This window comes from Melanerpes formicivorus, unplaced genomic scaffold (assembly GCF_026170545.1).
Source record: "Melanerpes formicivorus ecotype bairdi unplaced genomic scaffold, bMelFor1.0.p_v2 SCAF_4, whole genome shotgun sequence".
NCBI classification, from domain to species: domain Eukaryota; kingdom Metazoa; phylum Chordata; class Aves; order Piciformes; family Picidae; genus Melanerpes; species Melanerpes formicivorus.
Genome location: NW_027142356.1, coordinates 39,570,123 through 39,590,500, shown reverse-complemented (window position 1 = coordinate 39,590,500; position 20,378 = coordinate 39,570,123). Strand labels below are relative to the sequence as shown.

At 53.2% G+C, this 20,378-nt stretch overlaps 1 protein-coding gene across 1 annotated transcript in view; it reads left to right on the top strand.

Annotated features, from left to right (window-relative positions):
* The window catches only part of SGCZ (sarcoglycan zeta), a 196,763-nt gene that overhangs the window by 154,918 nt on the left and 21,467 nt on the right, over positions 1-20,378 (top strand). The window contains exon 5 of the mRNA XM_068136666.1: positions 13,958-14,080. Coding sequence (XP_067992767.1) covers positions 13,958-14,080 — 123 coding nt within the window. The remainder of the gene's footprint in view (positions 1-13,957; positions 14,081-20,378) is intronic.

Below are 20,378 nucleotides of genomic sequence, written 5' to 3'. Positions count from 1 at the left end.
TGCTTGGTTTGATCCAGCACCAGGAGGCAGCAGCAGTTCATGCAGCAGGGCAACCAGCTGCAAACAGCTCCTTTCTAGTTCCCCCTGTTCCAGTGGCACATGAGTTGTGTCAGTCTCTGTTCACCTGCAGGTGTAGCATCCAGCAGTGGTCACTTTAGGCCCTTCTCAGTACCCCTGGCATTAGCTGGGTTGAGAATGAATGCTTTTTTATATGCATCACATTAGGTCATTAAACTCTTGCCTGTGCTTGGTGTCACCAACCACTTGCAGTCCACCCTGTGCCTGGGCAGCAGAATGTCTCTGAAAGACAGAGGTGGTTTACTCACTCTGCCAGATTGCTCTCAGACATCTGGGAACATTCTCCATTTTTATAGCAAGCTCTCTCACACCTCTGTCACCTGCCTGTTCTGTGTTGTGTGCAGCAGGAATTGCATTGCTCTTTAACACTTGAGATGTCCTGGGCTGCAGCCAGGGGAGTGTGGGCAGCAGGGCAGCAGAGGGGATTCTGCCCCCTGGCTCTGCTCAGACCTCACCTCCAATCCTGCCTCCAGCTCTGCTGTCCCCAGCAGGAGAAGGACACAGAGCTGCTGGAGAGAGCCCAGAGGAGGCCACAAAGATGCTCCAAGGGCTGGAGCAGCTCTGCTGTGAGCACAGGCTGAGGGAGCTGGGGGTGTGCAGCCTGCAGAAGAGAAGGCTCTGGGGGGACCTCAGAGCTGCCTGCCAGGACCTGAAGGGATCCTGCAGGAAGGCTGCAGAGGGACTTCTCCTCAGGGTGTCTGCAGACAGGCCAAGGGGGAAGGGTTTGGAGCTGAGGCAGAGCAGGGTTAGAGTGGAGCTGAGGAAGAAGTTGTTGAGCAGGAGGCTGCTGAGCCTCTGGCCCAGGCTGCCCAGGGAGGCTGTGGCTGCCTCCTGCCTGGGGGTGCTGAAGGCCAGGCTGGATGAGGCCCTGAGCAGCTGAGTGTAGCTGGGAGGTGTCCCTGGGCATGGTGTGGAGGTTGGAGGAGCTGAGCTCTGAGCTCCCTTCCAACCATTCCCTGACTTTCAGCCTTTTTACACTCTCTTTGCCACGTCCTTGCTCTGTTGTGTGCAACACCAAGGACGTTGCTGTCAGTACTTGAAGTGCCCTCGGGTGGGAGGTGTGGATACATTTGCTTTTGAACCATGCTATAAGAATGAAGATCAGTAAGCTGCTTCTCTGCCCCTTATTCAGGGCATGTGGTAGCTGTCCCTGGCAGCTGACAGGCCCTTGCTGCAGCACAGGAGCAGGTCATGTCACTGCTGTCAGGGCTTGGGGTAATCACAAGTGCTCGCAGGAGCAGGACAGTAACTCACTTGTGTGCAAGCTGTGTGTGGTCAGCTCAGGACCTTGAGTCATTGTTTGCGCTCAAGAGAGTAGCAGCAAAGGTCTTGGGTGTGGATGGAAGGTTTCTTGCTTTGAATGTTGCCATCCTCACTTGCATCTTCTGCCCAACCTCCTTTGCCCCTCAGGCAGGATCCCCTCTTTAGGGCCTTCCCGGGCGCTGTGCTCCGCAGCTCTGCCTCTCTCCCTGCAGAGCTCACTGCAGTTTTCTGCTTGATGCCATCTCCAACGCTCAAAGTTTTCAACATCTCAGTCTTGATCCAGCTGCTCTTCTTTTCGTTTTCTTTCCCCCAGCCTGAGCTCAGGAGACAAGGTGCAGCTCCTGCCAGCTCTTATCTGGAGCTGCGTTGATCTAGTGGGGAGCACGAGCACCTTTTGCTGTCTGTAGCTGGCAGAGAAAAGCAGAACACCTCTTGTGCTTTAGTAACCAGCCTGCTGCTCCCCTCTAGGATACTGGTGGCACAGACTAAACCCTGCAGCTCCCTTTGTCTCTCTTTTTCTAAGTTCATCCATCATGCACCTGCCCTGTGGGGACAGGTTGGGAGAGCTGGGGCTGTTCAGCCTAGAAAGGAAGGCTTCAGGGAGACCTCAGAGCAGCCTTCCAGTGCCTGAAGGGGTCCATGAGAGCTGGGGAGGGACTTTGGACAAAGGCTGGGAGTGACAGGACGAGGGGGAATGGGTTGAAGCTTGAGGAGGGCAGATTGAGAGCAGAAGTTGTGATTCTGTGACATTGAGGGTGGGGAGACACTGGAACAGGTTGGCTGTGGAGGCTGTGGCTGCCCCCTCCCTGGAGGTGTTCCAGGCCAGGCTGGATGAGGCCTTGAGCAACCTGGGCTGGTGGGAGGTGTCCCATGTCCGCCCCCATGGCAGGGGGTTGGAAGTGGATGGTCTTTAATGTCCCCTCCAACCCAGAGCATTCTCTTGACTGCGTTGGGAAGGATTTTGGCATTCAGTGCCTGTCTTTCAGTGTGTCTCTCTATCAGCTCCAGCTGGTTTGGAGGCAGCACATCCAGGACATTCACTCTTACCTCTGGGCTTTAGAACCAGCCTGCTTGCCTGGGCATCCGGTGAAGCAGCTGTTAGTTACCAGCACCTACTTTGCCAGCAGCACAGCAGCCCTTCACTTGTTCTGCTTAGCAGACTTTGTCTTGCCTGGTATTTGAGATGCAAGCCTGGGTGTTTGCATTGCACTGAGCAGGATATTCTGCTTCAGCTCTCAAATATTCTACACTGAGAATATTTCCCCCCCAGCACAGCAGAGGAGAAGGAGCTCTGAGCAGTGGCCTGGATTTAACTGCAGAGGTAGAGCCAGAGTGTGAAGAGGTCATTAGTGGTTCGGTGGGTGGCACAGAAGTGCTTAGACATGAATCCATGGCCATCTGTGCTGCTGTTGTTCCCACATGCTGTGGGCCAGTCCAGGCAGCAAAACTGCTCCCCAGATGTTCAGAGCAGGCAAGGAGGATGAGTGCTTTCTGCAGGAGAGAGGTCCCAGGCACCAAACAAACAGCTGTGATGTGGAGGTATTCCAGCAGGATTTGAGGGGTGCAGCACACATCTTTGCCAGATGGTTCTGAGGCCCTGGTGTCAGCTTCCCTCGCTGCACTGCAAGGCTCTGTGCTGTGCACGCTCTGGGAGGCTCACACTGCTGCTGCTGGCTCTGGCAGGCAATCTCCTACAGCATCTGGGCCTTCAGCAAGACCCTGGCAGGACATTAAGCTTTTTGTTACCCGCCCTGATGTTCAGACAGCTCATCAATAGTGTTAGAATATATAACTGTTCTGGGAGGGGCTCAGCTGAAGGGCCAAAGAAGGGCCAAAGAAGGGCCAAAGAAGGGCCAAAGAAGGGCAAATAAAGGAAAAGCAAACACTTTTTATTAAATACAAACCCATAGTTAAAGAAATGGGAGGAGAGCAGGGAGGCCTTGGAGATGCTCTGCTTTACTTCAGAGCCACAGGGAGCACTTGGAAGAAGCAGCTCTTCAGCTTGCTGCTGCTGTTAAAGATGTTGGAGGGACAGCAAAGAGGTTTATCAAAAACATAGGTGAGAGGCATTTGGTTGTAGGCTTCAGGTCTTTGTTCAGCTAAATGATCTTTGAGAGGGCTGAGTTCTGTCAGGTCTCTCAGGGAGCCAGCTCTGAGAAGCTCACCTGTTCCTACAGGAGAGAGATTTTTGCCAGGGGATAGCCAGGCTTGGAAGTCCTGGATCACATCTACCAGATGACCAGTGCTGAAGAACAAGCAAGGAACCTTCTCCTTTCCAGAGCTTCCTCTCCTCTGCCTCTGACTCTCAGGAAGCTCATCTCACTGTAAGAGTGTCATTACTGTGTGCTGTTAGAGACACTGGTGTTGAGCTTTGCTTTCTGTTTCTTGCACTGCTACACCTGAGTCCCACCCAAGGGTGTGCTTCCAAAACCAGCTTCAGTGTTGCTGTGGTTTAACCCCAACCAGCACCTAACAACCACACAGCTGCTTGCCTGCTCATCCTCCTTCCCAGTGGGATGGGGGAGGAGAATCAAGAGAGAGAGGTTGTGGAGTTTCCTTCTCTGGAGGGCTGGGGGTCAGGGTGAAGGTGCCAGGCTCTGTTTGGTGGTGCCCAGTGACAGCACAAGGAACAATGGGGACAGGCTGGGACACAGCAGGTTCCACCTCAACACCAGGAGGCTTCTGTATGGTGAGGGTGTCAGAGCCTGGAGCAGGCTGCCCAGAGAGGTTGTGGAGTCTCCTGCTCTGGAGCCTTTCCAACCCCCCCTGGATGTGTTCTGTGTGACCTGCCCTGGGTGCTGCTGCTCTGGCAGGGGGTTGGACTGAGTGATCTCTGGAGGTCCCTTCCAACCCCTGTGGTTTGTGCCCATTGTGGATGGGCAGAGCTCTCTTGATGTCATTTGTCTCAAGCACATGCAGCCTGTTTGGAGGTGTATTTAACATGGACTTCTGCAATTTCTGTAACACAGCTCTGAAAAGAAATTCCTTTTCCTTGGCTTAATCCTGGAGTGATAAATATTGCAGCTGAATTATGAACAGATGGCACTGAATTAGTGATTAGCTGAACAGTTTACATTTTGGACTGGATTTCTTCCTCTGAAGAAAAGTATTCCATCAATCTGAATCGAATGAGCCCCTGGGAGTAGCTCTCACTCACTGATCACTGCCATAACTCCCAGATCAAAGCAGCACAAAGTAAGCATTTGCTGCAGATCAGAAGTAAGGACTCCCTGGCCTTTAAGGGGAGGTATTCTAACAGGAGAGTCCCAAAACAGGAGGAGTTGTTTCCTGTAGTGCTGCTTTGGGTAGACCCTCGGTTTGGAGAAGCTCTTTTGTTGCTCTTCTCTCACCTGTGTGACCAAGGCACTCAGACTCTTTACCATCCTGCAGCTGCCAGTCACTAGCAGCTTCCTACTCCTTTTGTTCCTGGAGTGCCCAGCAGGGCTGCCTGTTAGGCTTAAGGGGCCCTGGGGTGGAGTGATTCTAGATGGCTTGCCGTAGTGCCCAACAAAAGCCTTCAGCCGGCCCAGACAGACATTCCTCTTGCACGTCCTGCCTCTGACTGGGGACATCCTCCTTCGGCGAGGGTAGGTTTCGCTCCAGATCCAGATCCCATGACTCTAAGCTCCTTCCTGCTCCCAGGGCATCAACCAACACAGCCTTTGTAAGTGGTGTATCTGAAAGGCAGCCAGTCTGGAGCAGAGTCAAACCACAGACAGGCAGACCCTCAGTGCCAGCAGGGTGGGAGTCTGAGGCAGGGGTCTTCATCTGTGAACTGAATTGCATCCTCTGTGGTACAAGTCAGCAATGAACTCGCTTGAGCACCTTCATCAGGAGAGACACTCCCAGGAGCCAGGAGCCCACATCTGCTTTTATCCTGCTTCTGCAGCTTTCCTGGCCCTTGTGCCCCTCTCAAGGGCAAGCACACAAGTAATTTCCTCAATGGGTAACACAATAATCCTGAGAGCTGTGCTGAGCCACCATCACCACGGCGGATGCAGTTGCTTGGAAGCCTGCAAAGCTGCCAGGAAGCACGGGGTGAAAAGCAACCCTTTTCTGGTGCTCAGGCTGTCAGGCTTTGGGTTGGCTTTACTGGCCAGTAGTGCCAGGGGGAGTGCCTCATAGCTGAGTCCTGTGTGCATCAGCACCTTCTGTGCATTCTGGCAGGGAATCGTGCTCAGCCAAAGCATGAGCACGTGGTTTGCACAGGTAACTCTCTGGCTGCAGCAGATCAGCCAGGCAGCAGTCCCTGTGGGGGAAGCAGGTTTTTCCAGCCCTCCCTAGGCTGCAGTTCTGAGTGGAACATTCAGTCTCTGTAAAGGCAAACCTGGTTCCAACATTCTTTTCCTGAGAAAGCTTCTCAGCATCCTGTGGTTCAGTCTTCCTCTCTTCAAACGTGATTCATTCAACTCAAAAAGTTCAACTGGCATTCAGCAACTTTCCACAGGCTAATTTAGTACACAGTGAGCAGCATCAGACAGTGTTTTCTAGTCACAACAGGTTATATTTGGAGTCCATGGGAAGCTGCCAAAGGCAGCTGGAGAAACAACTTGTATCTCTCCAGTGAAATCTGGGGAGGGGGCAAGGCACAAAGCAACCAAAACCGAGCAAGACAGAAAAGTAACCTCTGAGTAGTAAGTGTCTAGGGAGAGTGCAAGCAAAGTACCTGCTAGTGGTGAGTTCTGTGTTGCTGAACCACCAGGAGCCTTCCAAAGACAGTGAGAGTGGAAGCAAGCTTCAGCAGGGCTGCTCAGTGCCTGCAGAGCATTGCCAAGGAGAGACAAAACTGAAACCTTTCCTTTTGACACCTTCACAAAACAAGACACACAACAGTCACCTGAACAGGCTGAAGCCAGGAAAAGGCAAAGAACTGTTTAGGCCTTGAGCAGCTGAGTGTAGCTGAGAGGTGTCCCTGGGCATGGTGGGGCAGTTGGAGGAGAGGAGCTCTGAGCTCCCTTCCATCCTGAGCCATGCTAGGGTTCTCTGACTAAAGCCAGGGTGTAGAGGCTTACAGGTAAAGGATTTTCAGTGCAGCTTCTGGGCTTGCACCTGCCCTAGAAACATCACAGTAACTGACCTGGAGGAAACAGGCAAGGACAAGGAGGAGCAGTACTGGAGAGGAATGAACCTTATGACCTGCAAGATGCTTTATTTCCCCAGGGGAACTGCACCATCCCTCTTTTGTCTCTGGGTTTCATCAGTGTGGTGAAGACTTTCCCTCCTCCCCTGGCTGTCTTGTGCCAGCCCTTGCTCTTGGTTTGGAAGTGCTGCTCAGGAGCACAGCGTGCACTCAGCTGTCTCCTGCTATGAGGTGTTCTGTCTTTTGTTAGCTCTCATTTCCTCTCAGTGGATGATGCTGTAAACAGCAGAGTTCAGTTCCTTAGCAGGCAGCTTTGGGTTTGTATAGAGCAGTGGCTGAACAACTTAGCAGTAACCCTGTAGCCTGACTCAGCTAACACAGACAATGGAAACCTTCCCAGCAAGTTTGTGTGGAGATGTGATGCACAGACTGCTGCAGCAAGCCTCAGCTCCCCCAAGGTGTGTGATCAGCTTTGGAACTGATTTCAGCTACAGAAACCAATCACATCACAGAAAGCTGAGAATTCCAAGGCTGAGGATTGTGCTGAAAACATGGAATTACCCTCCTGGGATCTCCTACCATTCAGGTTGCATTTACCATGGGGAAAAAACATTGATCTAAGCTTTATAATCATTGCAGAACCAAAATGTTTGCTTACAGCTCAAGCAAGCTTTCAGAAGCAGCTTCTGCTCATCCATGTGGAGTGCTCATGGATGACAACACCTATGGAGAGCTGAGTTGATCAGCCCAAAGGTCTGATGAGCCTTGTAATTTCTGCCAGCCTGCAAGAGAGCATACCCTGGGACAGGGACAGCAGGGGGAGTGCATAGATGTGCTCTGGTGTGCTTGTGACCTCCTACAGGATCACAGAAGTGTCAGGGCTGGAAGGGAGCTCAAGGCTCAGCCAGTCCCAACCCCCTGCCATGGGCAGGGACACCTCACACCACAGCAGGTTGCTCACAGCCACCTCCAGCCTGGCTGCAAACACCTCCAGGGGTGAGGCTGCCACCACCTCCCTGGGCAGCCTGTGCCAGGCTCTCACCACCCTCCTGGGGAACAACTTCTTCCTCACAGCCAATCTCAATCTCCCCACTTCTAGTTTAGCAGACTGAGGGGAGGATGTGACAAGCAAGGTTTTAATTGCACCTTTCCTGGAGGTCCTAGAGGCAAAATCTGCCCAGGATGGCAGACTTTTCCTGTGAGCTTCCCTTTGGCTGAGTCCTACCCTGCCATCTTTTCTGGACAGCAGTGTGGCTGTGGGTGGTGAGGAAGGGAGAGCCACACTACCACCATGCCTGCCCTCTGCAAGCAGAACAGAGGATGTTCCCTTTGCCCTGGGCACTTGCTGGGGCAGGAGTCTTGCTCTCAGCTGAAGGCTCTCTTCATCCCAAGCCCTGGGTGCTTCTGCTCAGCTGATCTGAGTGCTTCCTTGGCCTGCTGCATTTGCTGCCTCTGAACAGCTCCTGAGACCTCTGGTGGCCAGCAGAGCAGAGCAGAGTATCTGCCATCCCTGGGCACCTTAGCAAGGTGATCTAGGTGGATGTTTCACAGATATTGATTTTAGGCCCAGCCAGGGGTTGAGCCTGTATTAATAATGCTTTATCTCTTTAATCTCCATTCTCAGAGGCATCAGCATGTTCTCATAACACTCATTTGTTCTGTTACCCCAAAGTACCCTGCAGTTAATAAATGTTTCACTGACTCATTTGTCACTGAAGGATCAGGAGACAGCACATGCTGCTTCATTCCATTTTCCATTCCTGAGGATTCTAAACTAATGACAACTCCTCTTGAACTCTAGGCCCAAGGTTTAATTTCAAGTGATTTATTTTCTATCTGTGTCCAGATTTGCTTTTTGCCAGCTGGAACTGGAAGGCAGTTTGGAAAGCAGACACAGCTGCTGGTGTTATCTACATCTGACACACCCTGCTTCTATCAACAGCTCCCTGAAAGGAGGGGGCAGTGAGGTGGGGCTGGGTCTCTTCTCCCCAGTATCCAGGGAAAGGAGGAGAGCAAATGGCCTTGAGATAGGATAGGATAGGATAGGATAGGATAGGATAGGATAGGATAGGATAGACCAGGTTGGAAGAGACCTTCAAGATCATCCAGTCCAACCTATCATCCAGCACCACCTAATCAACTACCCCATGGCACCAAGCACCCCATCAAGTCTCCTCCTGAACACCTCCAGGGATGGGGACTCCACCACCTCCCTGGGCAGCCCATTCCAAAGGGCAATCACTCTCTTTGTGTAGAACTTCTTCCTAACCTCCAACCTAAACCTCCCCTGGCACAGCCTGAGACTGTGTCCTCTTGTTCTGGTGCTGGCTGCCTGGGAGAAGAGACCAACCTCTGCCTGTCTACAACCTCCCTTCAGGTAGTTGTAGAGAGCAATGAGGTCTCCCCTGAGCCTCCTCTTCTCCAGGCTAAGCAACCCCAGCTCCCTCAGCCTCTCCTCACAGGGCTGTGCTCCAGACCCCTCCCCAGCTTTGTTGCCCTTCTCTGGACACCTTCCAGCAGCTCAACCTCCTTCCTAACCTGAGGGGCCCAGAACTGGACACAGGGCTCAAGTGCAGTGTACAGGGGCAGAATGACCTTCCTGCTCCTGCTGGCCACACTGTTCTTGATGCAGGCCAGGATGCCATTGGCCCTCCTGGCTGCCTGGGCACACTGCCGGCTCATGTTCAGCCTGCCATTGACCAGCACCCCCAGGTTGCAGCAGGGCAGGTTTAGGTTGGCTATCAGGCACTGGTACAGGCTGCCCCAGGAGGTGTTGGAGTCCCCACGCCTGGAGGTGCTCAAAGAGCTGAGCAGCTGTGGCACTTCAGGAGGTGGTTTAGTGGCCATGGTGGTGTTAGAGCAATGGTTGCACTCAGTGTTCTCACAAGTCTTTTGCAACTGAACCAGTTCTCTCATCTGTGGCTACTACCTCTGTTACAGCATTGCATGGAAAACTGGGAGGCAGATGAGTTTGGCAGAAAGAGAGAGGCATAAAAAGACCTCCAGCTGAATATTCTCTTCCACAGCAAAAGACAGGATCCAGAGCATTGTAAAGCAAATTATGGATAATCATGGAATTGATTGGGAGGAGGTTCATTTGGCTGGGATGGGAAATCAGAGCTGGCCAGCAGCCTGTAATGACTGTGCACACTCTCCAGGCAGAGAGGGGAAAAGAGAACTGGGATGAGCTACAATTTCCACAGCAATAAGCTCTGTAGCAGTGGCAGAAAGTCCCCACCCAAAGTGCCTGTGCAGGGTGAGCACACACAGACAGCTTCCTTCCATCTCCTGCTAACAAGCACCAGGAGTTTATCCTTCTGCTAGGGGATGATACCAGTGCAGATTTCCACCTGGAAAGGGAGCTGAGTTCACCCTTCCTTCTTCAGATTCTAGCATTGTGATTGTGTCTGGACCCTGGAAGCCTAATGAGCTCCTGGTGCTACTTGTTGTAGCTCCCAGCAGTTGAGAGGTGTCCCTGCCCATGGCAGGGTCTAAGGTCCCTTCCAGCCTGAGCCATTCTCTGGTCCTCTGCACGTTGTTGGTACCCACTCCAGGGGCTTGCCCACACTAATCACTGCCTCAGCAAGCAGGGAAGGAGAGCAATCCTCACCCCACTGCACTCTGAGTGCAACAGGCAGGGGGAGGCCCTCTCTCTTAGCATGGGAAAGCAGAGTTATGTCCTGTGAGGACAGCTTGGGCTAGCTGAATTCTGTTATCAAATGTGATGCTGGAGAAGCACAGCTGGTGAGCCTCTAAAGTCTGTGCCTTTCCTTGCAGAAGCTCAGCTCTTGGTTCTGTGAGCTGCCCTTCCCCAAGAGCTGTGTTACCCTGGATCACTGCAGGTGCTGAGAGGCAGGTATTGAACCCCAGGCTGTCACTTGGGAGGTGCTGATGAAGAGGAACGTGACAGGGCTGTCTTCTGGGTTGCTCTCATGTTTGCTGTTAGTCCTTGCTCTTTGCAGAGCAACTGTGGGGTGTGTGAGTTAACAGCCTGGCAGCACTTAGAGTGCCACTTGCTCCCAGGTGACTGAGCAATCATCAGCTCTCCTAGGAAAATGAAACAAGTTACTGATGAGCCAGTTGTGATTGCCCTTTTGGATCCTGGCCCCTGACTGGCTGCAGGACAAGGACAGGTCTGGCTTTCCATGCTTTTCCAGCTCTGCTCTCCTGCCCCTGCAGGGTGCTGCTGCTCTTCAACCCAGCACTGCTTGAGCGCAAACGCCCTGGGCCGTGGCGGTGAGCACAGCTTGCACTGGGGCTGGGGTTGGCTTTTCCCTGTGCACAGGGGAGGAGTATTTTCTTTTCTGCAGAGCAGTTTGGGTTGGAAGGGCCCTGTAAAGGTCATGTAGTCCAACACTCCTGCCATGGGCAAGGACATCTTCAGCTAGACCAGGATTTTCAGACCTCTCCAAGCTGACCTGGAATGTGTCCAGGTGTGATGCTACCTCTTGGCAGAACGTGCCCCAGTGTTCCACCATCCCTGCTGTGAAATTGCCTTTGTCTGGTCTCAGTCTGGTCTTACAGGTTAAAGCCATTGCCCCTGGTGTGACAGCAGGCAGTGCTGAAGGGGCTGTCCCCTTACTCAGGTTCTCCTGCCCTGCCCCTGCAGAGGTGCGTGGCCTCGTTACACACAGGGAGCAGGCCCTGCTCAGTCTGCCTGGCTTTGTCACCTGTTACAGCACAAATATCTCTGGTGACCTTTATCTAGATGTTGAAAGAAGGATTTTGAGTGTTTCCCCTCGAGTTCTTTCCCCAAAACCTGGCAGAAGTATTCTGTCTGAATCTTGAAAGGAGCCTCAGTGTCTCTCCCTCCTCATTCTCCTTGCACTCAGACAGGCTGCTGGGCAGGCAGGCTGGTCCAGGTGGTGCCACACCAGTCTGGCACAGGCAGGGGCACCAGATGCTGAGTGCCACAAACCCAGTCACCAGGAGAGTGTCTGCGGTTTAGGCACTGGTGGTGTCCCTGTGCCCTTTGCAGCATCTCTTCCTGCTGCAGGATGGAGGACATGAGAGTCCCATGCCTCACACACAGTGCTGTTGGAAGGCTTCAGAGTGTGGGGATCTGATCAAGGTCTGTAAACATTGGAGGAGTGGGAGGATGTCAGGGTGAAGGTGCCAGGCTCTGTTTGGTGGTGCCCAGTGACAGCACAAGGAACAATGGGGGCAGGCTGGGACACAGCAGGTTCCACCTCAACACCAGGAGACTTCTGTATGGTGAGGGAGCCCTGGAGCAGGCTGCCCAGAGAGGTTGTGGAGTCTCCTGCTCTGGAGCCTTTCCAACCCCCCCCTGGCTGTGTTCTGTGTGCCCTGCCCTGGGTGATGCTGCTGGGGCAGGGGGTTGGGGTGGATGCTCTCTGGAGGTCCCTCCCAGCCTCTAGCACTGTGTGATTCAGCAAGACCAATCTCCCCACTGGATTCATCCTGATGGACAGTTAGACTTGGCTGTAAGTTGGGGTAATGAGTGTGCTGGAGTATCTGTGAGAGGCAGCTTCTGTCCTGTGGTTCACAGCAGAATGTCTTCAGTCTGTCACTGTCTGCAAGAGCTGCATGGTTTTGTTTCAAAACAAAGCCAGCCACCTGAGGACCACATTCAGAATGAAGCTCAGCCCTGCAGAGAGAGGGAAATTGCCATTTGTAGAAGAGAGCTCCAGCCAGGAGAGCATCCTCAGCACTTTTTCCAATGCCAGTGATTCCTTCTCTTTCCTCTCAGCATCCACACATCACAGATAACCAAGCCCTTGAACACTCAAGCTCATCCTGCCATCAGGTGACTCATTGCTCCGTTCTGCAGCTGATGCTGCACACGGAGGGCTGCCGTGGCAGGGCCTCATCTGCAGCTGCTGGCCATGGCCTTTCTGTTTCTTCTTCTGTCTCTTGACTGTGAGCTTTGGCTTCTCAGGCTGGAGCCTCCATGCCCTGGAAGCTGCTGGCCTTGCAAACCTGTTACCCAGGCTGGGTGCTTTGTCCATGATGCTTCCCAGCAGGTTTTTACCCCTCTAAATTGATGAGGTCATTCCAGATGTACCTTGGAGATCTGACTGGAGGTCAGGGAGGAAATTGTCAGATGATCATCCCCTCGAATCTTGCTTTTCAGAATGCAACTTTGGGTTTCACTTATTCATAGAATGAAACGTTTCAGAAACAATTTAGCAGCTGAAATAGTGAAGAGTGCAGCTAGGAGCCCTGGGGTGGAAAGCACTGCCAATGTGACAGGCTTGGCTAGCTGCAGACATCTCTGTGTTGCACTGTTAGATGCAATTCACAGAACCCTGGAATGGCTCAGGCTGGGAGGGAGCTCAGAGCTCAGCTCCTCCAACCTCCACACCATGCCCAGGGACACCTCTCAGCTACACTCAGCTGCTCAGGGCCTCATCCAGCCTGGCCTTCAGCACCCCCAGGCAGGAGGCAGCCACAGCCTCCCTGGGCAGCCTGGGCCAGAGGCTCAGCAGCCTCCTGCTCAACAACTTCTTCCTCAGCTCCACTCTAACCCTGCTCTGCCTCAGCTCCAAACCATTCCCCCTGGGCCTGTCTGCAGACACCCTGAGGAGAAGTCCCTCTGCAGCCTTCCTGCAGGATCCCTTCAGCTCCTGGCAGGCAGCTCTGAGGCCCCCCCAGAGCCTTCTCCTCTCCAGGCTGCACAGCCCCAGCTCCCTCAGCCTGTGCTCACAGCAGAGCTGCTCCAGCCCTTGGAGCATCTTTGTGGCCTCCTCTGGGCTCTCTCCAGCAGCTCTGTGTCCTTCTCCTGCTGGGGACAGCAGAGCTGGAGTCAGGATTAGAGGTGAGGTCTGAGCAGAGCAGAGCCCAGGGGCAGGATCCCCTCTCCTGCCCTGCTGCCCACACTGCTCTGGCTGCAGCCCAGCACTCAGCTGCCTGAGGGCTGCAGGAGGCACTGCTGGCTCCTGGGGAGCTGCTCAGCACCCAGCACCCCCAAGGCTCTTTCTCCAGAGCTACTCTCAACCCACTCTGCACCCAGGCTGGATTTGTGCCTGGGGCTGGCCCAGCCCAGCTGCAGGACCTCGCAGTGTGCCTGGGCCCTTGGTGAGAAGATGAGGCCAAGCAGGACAGCTTAGGTCATGTTTTTATTTGGTTTGTTGGGATTTTTTGCTTCAGTTTTCAGCTGTTTGAATTTGCTGTGGAAGTGAATGCCCAGTGCCCTGTTCTGCCCTGGTGCTTTGCTGCTCTTTGCAGAAGAGCCTCAGCTGTTGTAGCTTTCCATGGGCAGGATGCTGCAGTTGGAGCCTAGGCCGCCCCGGGCAGCTCTGTCTGAGAGGGCAGTTCCTGGTCCCAGGTTCATGTCCATTCTGAGTTCTTCTGTTGCCTCCCATCCACGAGACTGCAGCAGCTGTTTTTCCCAGCCCCCCCAGTTCTGTCCTGCTGTGCAGTGGAGCAGCAGTCCCTCTGCCAGCTGGCAGGGCAGAGGTGCCCCAGGCTGGCAGGGGCGGCGTGCTCGGTGTGCTTGGCTGTTCCCTGTGTGCTGACTCTGACTGTGACCCTTACGAAGCCTCTTAGATGAAAGGTTCCCTTCCTTGGTTGCAGGAGCTGATGCTGTGGAGGCCCAGTGTAAGAGATTTGAAGTGAGGGCAAGTGAAGGTGGCAAAGTGTTGTTTTCTGCAGATGAAGATGAGATTGTCATTGGAGCCGACAGACTGACAGTCACAGGTAGGGAACACCGAGGTTTCTGAGTCAATGTCAACTGTCTGTTGTTGCCTCTTTTTGAACACCCTCAGGAAGCATTCATCTGTCCCTCCCCTGCCAAACTCTCACCCCCTGAAGAGGAAGAAGTCTCCTCATCACCAGTGACTGCCTCTCCACCCAAAAGACACCACACCACTCTCAAACTGCTGCTTCCAAAGGCAGCTTTGGGTTTAAGCTGCAGGCAAGGGCAGCTCTGGCACAGGTCACCCTTACCACTGTACCACATCCAACTTCCACCTCCACTAAGGGTCATGAAAACCTGCTGTACTACACAGCATAAGGTGCAGTGTTTTGAGGGGGGCTGCAGAGAAACACCTCGAGGTGTGCTGGGACTGCAGTTTGCAAGAGCCATTTGCTCCTAGGGAAACACTTGGAGATTGGTTCCCTCTTTTGTGCTCCCTCCAAAGGCATTTAATGACATTAGGATCATTCTTTCTAATCTCTGGATAATCAGCTTGTCTCCAAACCAGCTTTCATCACTGAACTATCTTACCATGCAGCCTTGACAGGGTAGCTTCAAAATACAAGGCTTTAGATTAAGCCTTTCATTGGAGAGGAAAGATAGGAGCCCAAGGAATGAAGGCAAGGGGCTTAGGTTTCTGAATGCATGAGCATCCCTGGAAGGCCAAGGCAGAGAGCCTCAGCTCCCAGTTTCTCTACCCCTAAAAGGCTTTTGGCAGTGGCAGTCCCAATCTACAGTCCAATAATAAAACTAGAATGAGGACTCTGTGCTTCCCTCTTGGCTTCAGCCTGAAGCTGGAGTTACTCAATACACACTCCCCAGTGGAGACTACACCTTGTGTGACCTATGGAGACCCTGGCCCAGGCTGCCCAGGGAGGCTGTGGCTGCCTCCTGCCTGGGGGTGCTGAAGGCCAGGCTGGATGAGGCCCTGAGCAGCTGAGTGTAGCTGAGAGGTGTCCCTGGGCATGGTGTGGAGGCTGGAGGAGAGGAGCTCTGAGCTCCCTCCCAGCCTGAGCCATTCCAGGGCTCTTTGTAAGCTCAAGAAAAGTCTTAGAAGAACAAAGCTGCCAAAGGGTAAAGCAAATAGGCATCAATTCTTCTGAACCAAACAAAACAGCAAACCCCTTCTTTCATGCAGTAGGGCTTTGAATTTTGTCCAGAGGTTGGCTGATAACTTTCAGCTCTTCATCCAAGAGATGAGAAGGTGATGAGCCCCTGTGAGGCTGCATTGCTCTGCATGGCAGGCCCTGACTGCTGAAGCCTGGCAGGGCACCCACCAGGTGCAGTGCATTTTGCCCTTCTCTGTAGCCTGTGTTCCCATGGTCATACTGCCTGGGTGGTACAGGAAAGGATCCTGGGAGCAGAGAGAAGGCAAACCCATGAGTGTCAGAAGGCCAAAAGGAGCTGTGAGGAACCTCCCCACACAGGCTCAGTGCAGTGTGGCAGCACAGCAGCAGTCTGACTTGCTTCTGCTGAGCTGTGGGGAGTCTGTGGCAGCACTGTGCTGTGAGCAGCTCCAAGCAGTGCTGCAGTTTGGCAGTTTTCTGAGGCATGCCTCTTTCATGGGGCTTTGCAAACCTCTCTGTCAGAGGATCTGGGGGAGCCCTGCCCCCATTCACAGAAATGCTTCTGTACTGCACAGCCTCAACAGGCAATTTATTGTAAAGGAAGTTATTGATGAATAGAAACCTGGAAGAGTCACTTTGCAGCTCCTCATTGACTCTTCTTGTGGCATTTCCATGTGTAAATTTGTGCATGGGGAGCCTGGTGCTGGCAGAAACAGCTTGGTAACCCAGCCCTTGACACATCTGCCACAGCATGGTCCCTCAGAGCCTTGTGGCCCATGGCTGGGAGGACTCTTTGCTGGATCCAGAATGGGCTGGATGGGCCAAAGGGTTGTGCCAAAGAGAGTGAAATCCAGCTGGTGGCTGGTCACAAGTGGTGTCCCCCAGGGCTTGGCACTGGGACCAGCTCTACTTCACACCTTTCTTAATGCTTTGGATGAAGGCATCAAGGCAGCCTCAGCAAGCTTGCACACAGCACTGAATGGAGCAGCAGTGATGATCTGCTCCAGGGGAGGAAGGCTCTGCAGAGAGATCTGGACAGGTTAAATCCATGGGCTGAGGTCAACAGAGTGAGGTTGAACAAGACCAAGAGCTGGGTCCTGTAGCTTGGTCACAACAACCCCAAGCAGCACTCCAGGCTTGGGGCAAAGGGGCTGGAAAGCAGCCTGGTGGAAAAGGATCTGGGGGTGCTGGTGGAGAGCTGAATGTGAGCCAGCAGGGTGCCCAGGTGGTCAACAAGGCCAACAGGATCCTGGCCTGGATCAAACCCAGCAGCTGTGCCCAGCAGGAGCAGGGCAGTGCTGGTGCCCCACAGCTTGAGCACTGGGTTCAGTGCTGGGCACCACAGCATAGGAAAGACTTTGAGGTGCTGGAGGGTGTCCAGAGAAGAGCAATGAGGCTGGGGAGGGGTTTGGAGGGCATCATCTGAGGGGCAGCTGAGGGAGCTGGGGGTGCTCAGTCTGGAGAGGAGGAGGCTGAGGAGAGATCTGATTGCTCTCTGCAGCTCCCTGAGAGCAGCTGGAGTGAGGCTGGGGTTGGTCTCTTCTCCCAGGTACCCAGAGACAGGGTGAGAGGAAATGGCTTTGAGTTGTGCCAGGGGAGGCTTAGGCTGGACCTGAGGGAAAGCTTCTTCAGTGAGAGAGTGGTGAGGGGTTGGAGCAGGCTGCCCAGGGAGGTGGTGCAGTCCCCATCCCTGGAGCTGTTCAAGGGGCTGTAGGTGTGGAGCTGCAGGATGTGGTTTAGTGGCCATGGTAGCTGGGATATGGCTGGCCTGGGTGGCAATAAAGGTCTTCTCCAGCCTTAGTGACTCTCTGACTCTATGATCCCAATGTGTTTCCCAGGCAAGAAAGCCAGCAGGAGGTGTGGAGGTCAAATGTACACAGACCCCAGCACAGTGCCAGGGATAAAGCAGTGAAGGGCTGCAAGTAACTTCTCATTACTCATGGAGGTATATCAAGGGGGTCAGGATGGCTTTGGCCAAAGCCATGGATTTCTCTGCATGGAAGAGGAGAGCCTTGGTACAGCAAGGAGACTTCAGGAGATGGCTGCACGCCTGTGCTCTGATCATACACTGACCACAGCCTGGGTGAGCATGCAGAGGAGTGCAGCAGCACCTCGGGTCTGGCTTTAAGATGCCACTGCAGGACTGTGGGTCTGCAGGTGCCTGAAAGACTGCAAAGTCCTCCAGAGTAGTTAAAAGAAGTGATACAGTGAGAATATGGCTCGTGGTTATGGAAAGGGGCTAGGGCAGACATGTAAGGAAACAGATGGGGAGGTAACTGAGGCTGCAAAAGTGGACATGAAATATTTATAGCAAGTACTGAGCTGCAGAAGGATGAATGATTATTTGATGTCTGTTGTTACTACAGCAGGCATAGATCTGGAGCTCCAGAGCCTGAGTGGGCACTTTGGTATGAATAGCAAAGAGGATCCTGGATTTGCCATGTTCAGCTGGGGGATTGTCACTCTGAACAGATGGGATGTGGAGATGGAGGTCTCACAAGATGAAGGGAAGCACTTAATCACTTTAAGCTGGTTTACACAGCCAAATTGGGTGCCCCTGGTAAAAGCCCTCTGGTTGATGGTGCAGTGAAAAGTTAAACCTCTAAGCAGATCTGCTGGGCTCTCAGTGCCTTGGACACCAGTCAACCAGGATGCTTTTCTCTTTATCTGGCAGTGACAAAAGTGCTTCACAGCTCTACAGAATTCCTGTGCTTCCCCAGTGATGGCTACATTAATATATACCCCTGAAGGCCTGGATCAATAAGGCTTCTGATAAGCTTATTTAGATCTCAGGGAAGCCATTCATGTCCAGCCTTGTCTGTAGCAGAGCTCTGAAAGACAATCTTATTGCAGGAGGCTAGCCACCTGGCAACAGAGCAGCCTGGCAGGGCATCGCTCTTGAGACACAGCTGTGGAGCTGATTGCAAGCACAGCCAGGGGAGCTCCCAGCTGTCTGCAATGGGAAGGGCTTCCACAGGCAGGCTGAAAGTCATGGGCCTGGATTTGAAACCCACTTATCCAGCATGTCCTCACTGGGAGGAAAAACTCCTTTGCTGTGGGGCTGACAGAGCCCTGGAACAGGCTGCCCAGGGAGGTGCTGGAGTCACCATCCCTGGAGGTGTTGAAGTGATGCATGGATGTGGTGCTGAGGGATGAGGCTCAGCAGCAGTGCTGGGATCGTGAGCTCTGGGTGAGTGGCTGGATGGGAGGATCTCAAAGGTCTCTTCCAACCCCTAAACTCTGTGGTTCTGTGATTCTGCTTCCCTGCAGAGAGCATCCTGTGGGGAACACAGCTCCCACAGGGACAGGCTCTTGCTGCATGGCCAGTGATGGCTTCCAGCCCTGGCACTAGCTGGTGTGAAACACAGCTGCTCACAGGTTGCTTCACCGCTGGGCTGGCTTGGAGGTGACTACTGAGTGACAAAGTTACTGCTGCACCTTCACCCTGCCCCACAGCTGCACACTTTCTATTTGCAGCTGCAGGAAAGGCCTAGCTAAGTCATTTGCCCTCTTGCTTTGTGGCAATGCCAGGGTCAGTGTGCTCTGGTCTTTGGAGTCATTTACTGCTAGAGAGCAAACTGGAACACTAATGAAGAGGAGGGATAGAAAGAATGTCACAATAGGTGATAAGGTAACCAGTGACAGTATCAAACTGAAACTCTAACAGCTTCTGAGGAACTAATACTGGGTCTGCAATTTATTGCTCCAATCTGCAAGAAAATAATCACTGTGGTTGCAGTAACTGGAGCTCCTGACACTTGTGCTTCAGCTGGGTCTGCTAGGCACAAATCTGTTCAGAGAATTATCACAGCATCCCAGAACAGCTCAGGCTGGAAGGGAGCTCAGAGCTCAGCTCCTCCAACCTCCACACCATGCCCAGGGACACCTCTCAGCTACACTCAGCTGCTCAGGGCCTCATCCAGCCTGGCCTTCAGCACCCCCAGGCAGGAGGCAGCCACAGCCTCCCTGGGCAGCCTGGGCCAGAGGCTCAGCACCCTCCTGCTCAACAACTTCTTCCTCAGCTCCACTCTAACCCTGCTCTGCCTCAGCTTCAAACCATTCCCCCTGGGCCTGTCTGCAGACACCCTGAGGAGAAGTCCCTCTGCAGCCTTCCTGCAGGATCCCTTCAGGTCCTGGGGGCACATCACACTGATTCCACTAGAAATCAGGATCAAATTGTTGGGTGATTGATTAGCCTTGAAGTGAAAGCCTTCATGCTCCAGCTGGGCCATCCGAGTTTATTCTATTCTCTTCCTCCCAGGCGAGCCCCTGGCGGTGCCTGCTCTGTGGTCATCCTCCCTGCATGGATTCATTTGTTTCCCATCAAGGAAACAACCATTCTGGTTTGCAGCTGATTGAGTATTCACTAGAGCAAGACACTGAGTGCTCCAAAGCCTAGGGTCCCTTCCTGCAACAGAGTGAGAGTGGCTTTAGTTGTTTGTTGGTTCTGGTTTATCAAACACAGAACTGCCCCCATTACACTTCAGAGCTTGAATGGAGGCAAGGGAGGCTTTGGTTGTGCTCCACTGTTGTGAACCCAGAGTCATTTCACCATTAGCAGAAGGCTGCAAGTCCCCAGTGTCACATGTGGCCAGGAAGGGAAGGTATTTCCTGGCTGCTTGCAGGGCTGGTTTGCTATGGAGTCTAAATGCAAGCTTTAAATCTGTTCATGTCCCCAGCTCTTGTTATTGTTCAAGGAGACTCTTATCAATCCCAGCAGCAAATGATTCTGGTGAGGAGTTTTTGTTGTCATACAGCAGAGCAGAGAAAAGGGAAAGGTGTGACAGAAATTGTTATTTTGTAGAACTTACTCCTCCTAAACACTTCCTTTATTTGTCAACTTCCCTGGGGTTCTGAAGCAATAGCCACTTGTGCTGTGGCTCCTCAGCAGTTCCATCTCCAGACAGTGACTGCTTTCCTCCCACCACAGCGTCTGCAAAGGCCATTCCCAGGTATTAACTGAGTTATATCACTGTGCATTGCTATGACTATGCTCATATAGCTATGACTAGTCATGAGCTATGACTAGGCTCATTCTGCTCAGATTCACTTTGTCAGCAGAGTAAAACGAGTGTTGCCCACACAGATTTGGGATGTGAAGTTACAGGCAGGGGAGCAGGCATGACCCTCTCTCATTTGCATGCCAAAACAGGATGTGGCAAATCCTCTGCTGGGCTGCAGCCAGGGGAGAGAGGGCAGCAGGGCAGGAGAGGGCATCCTGCCCCTGGGCTCT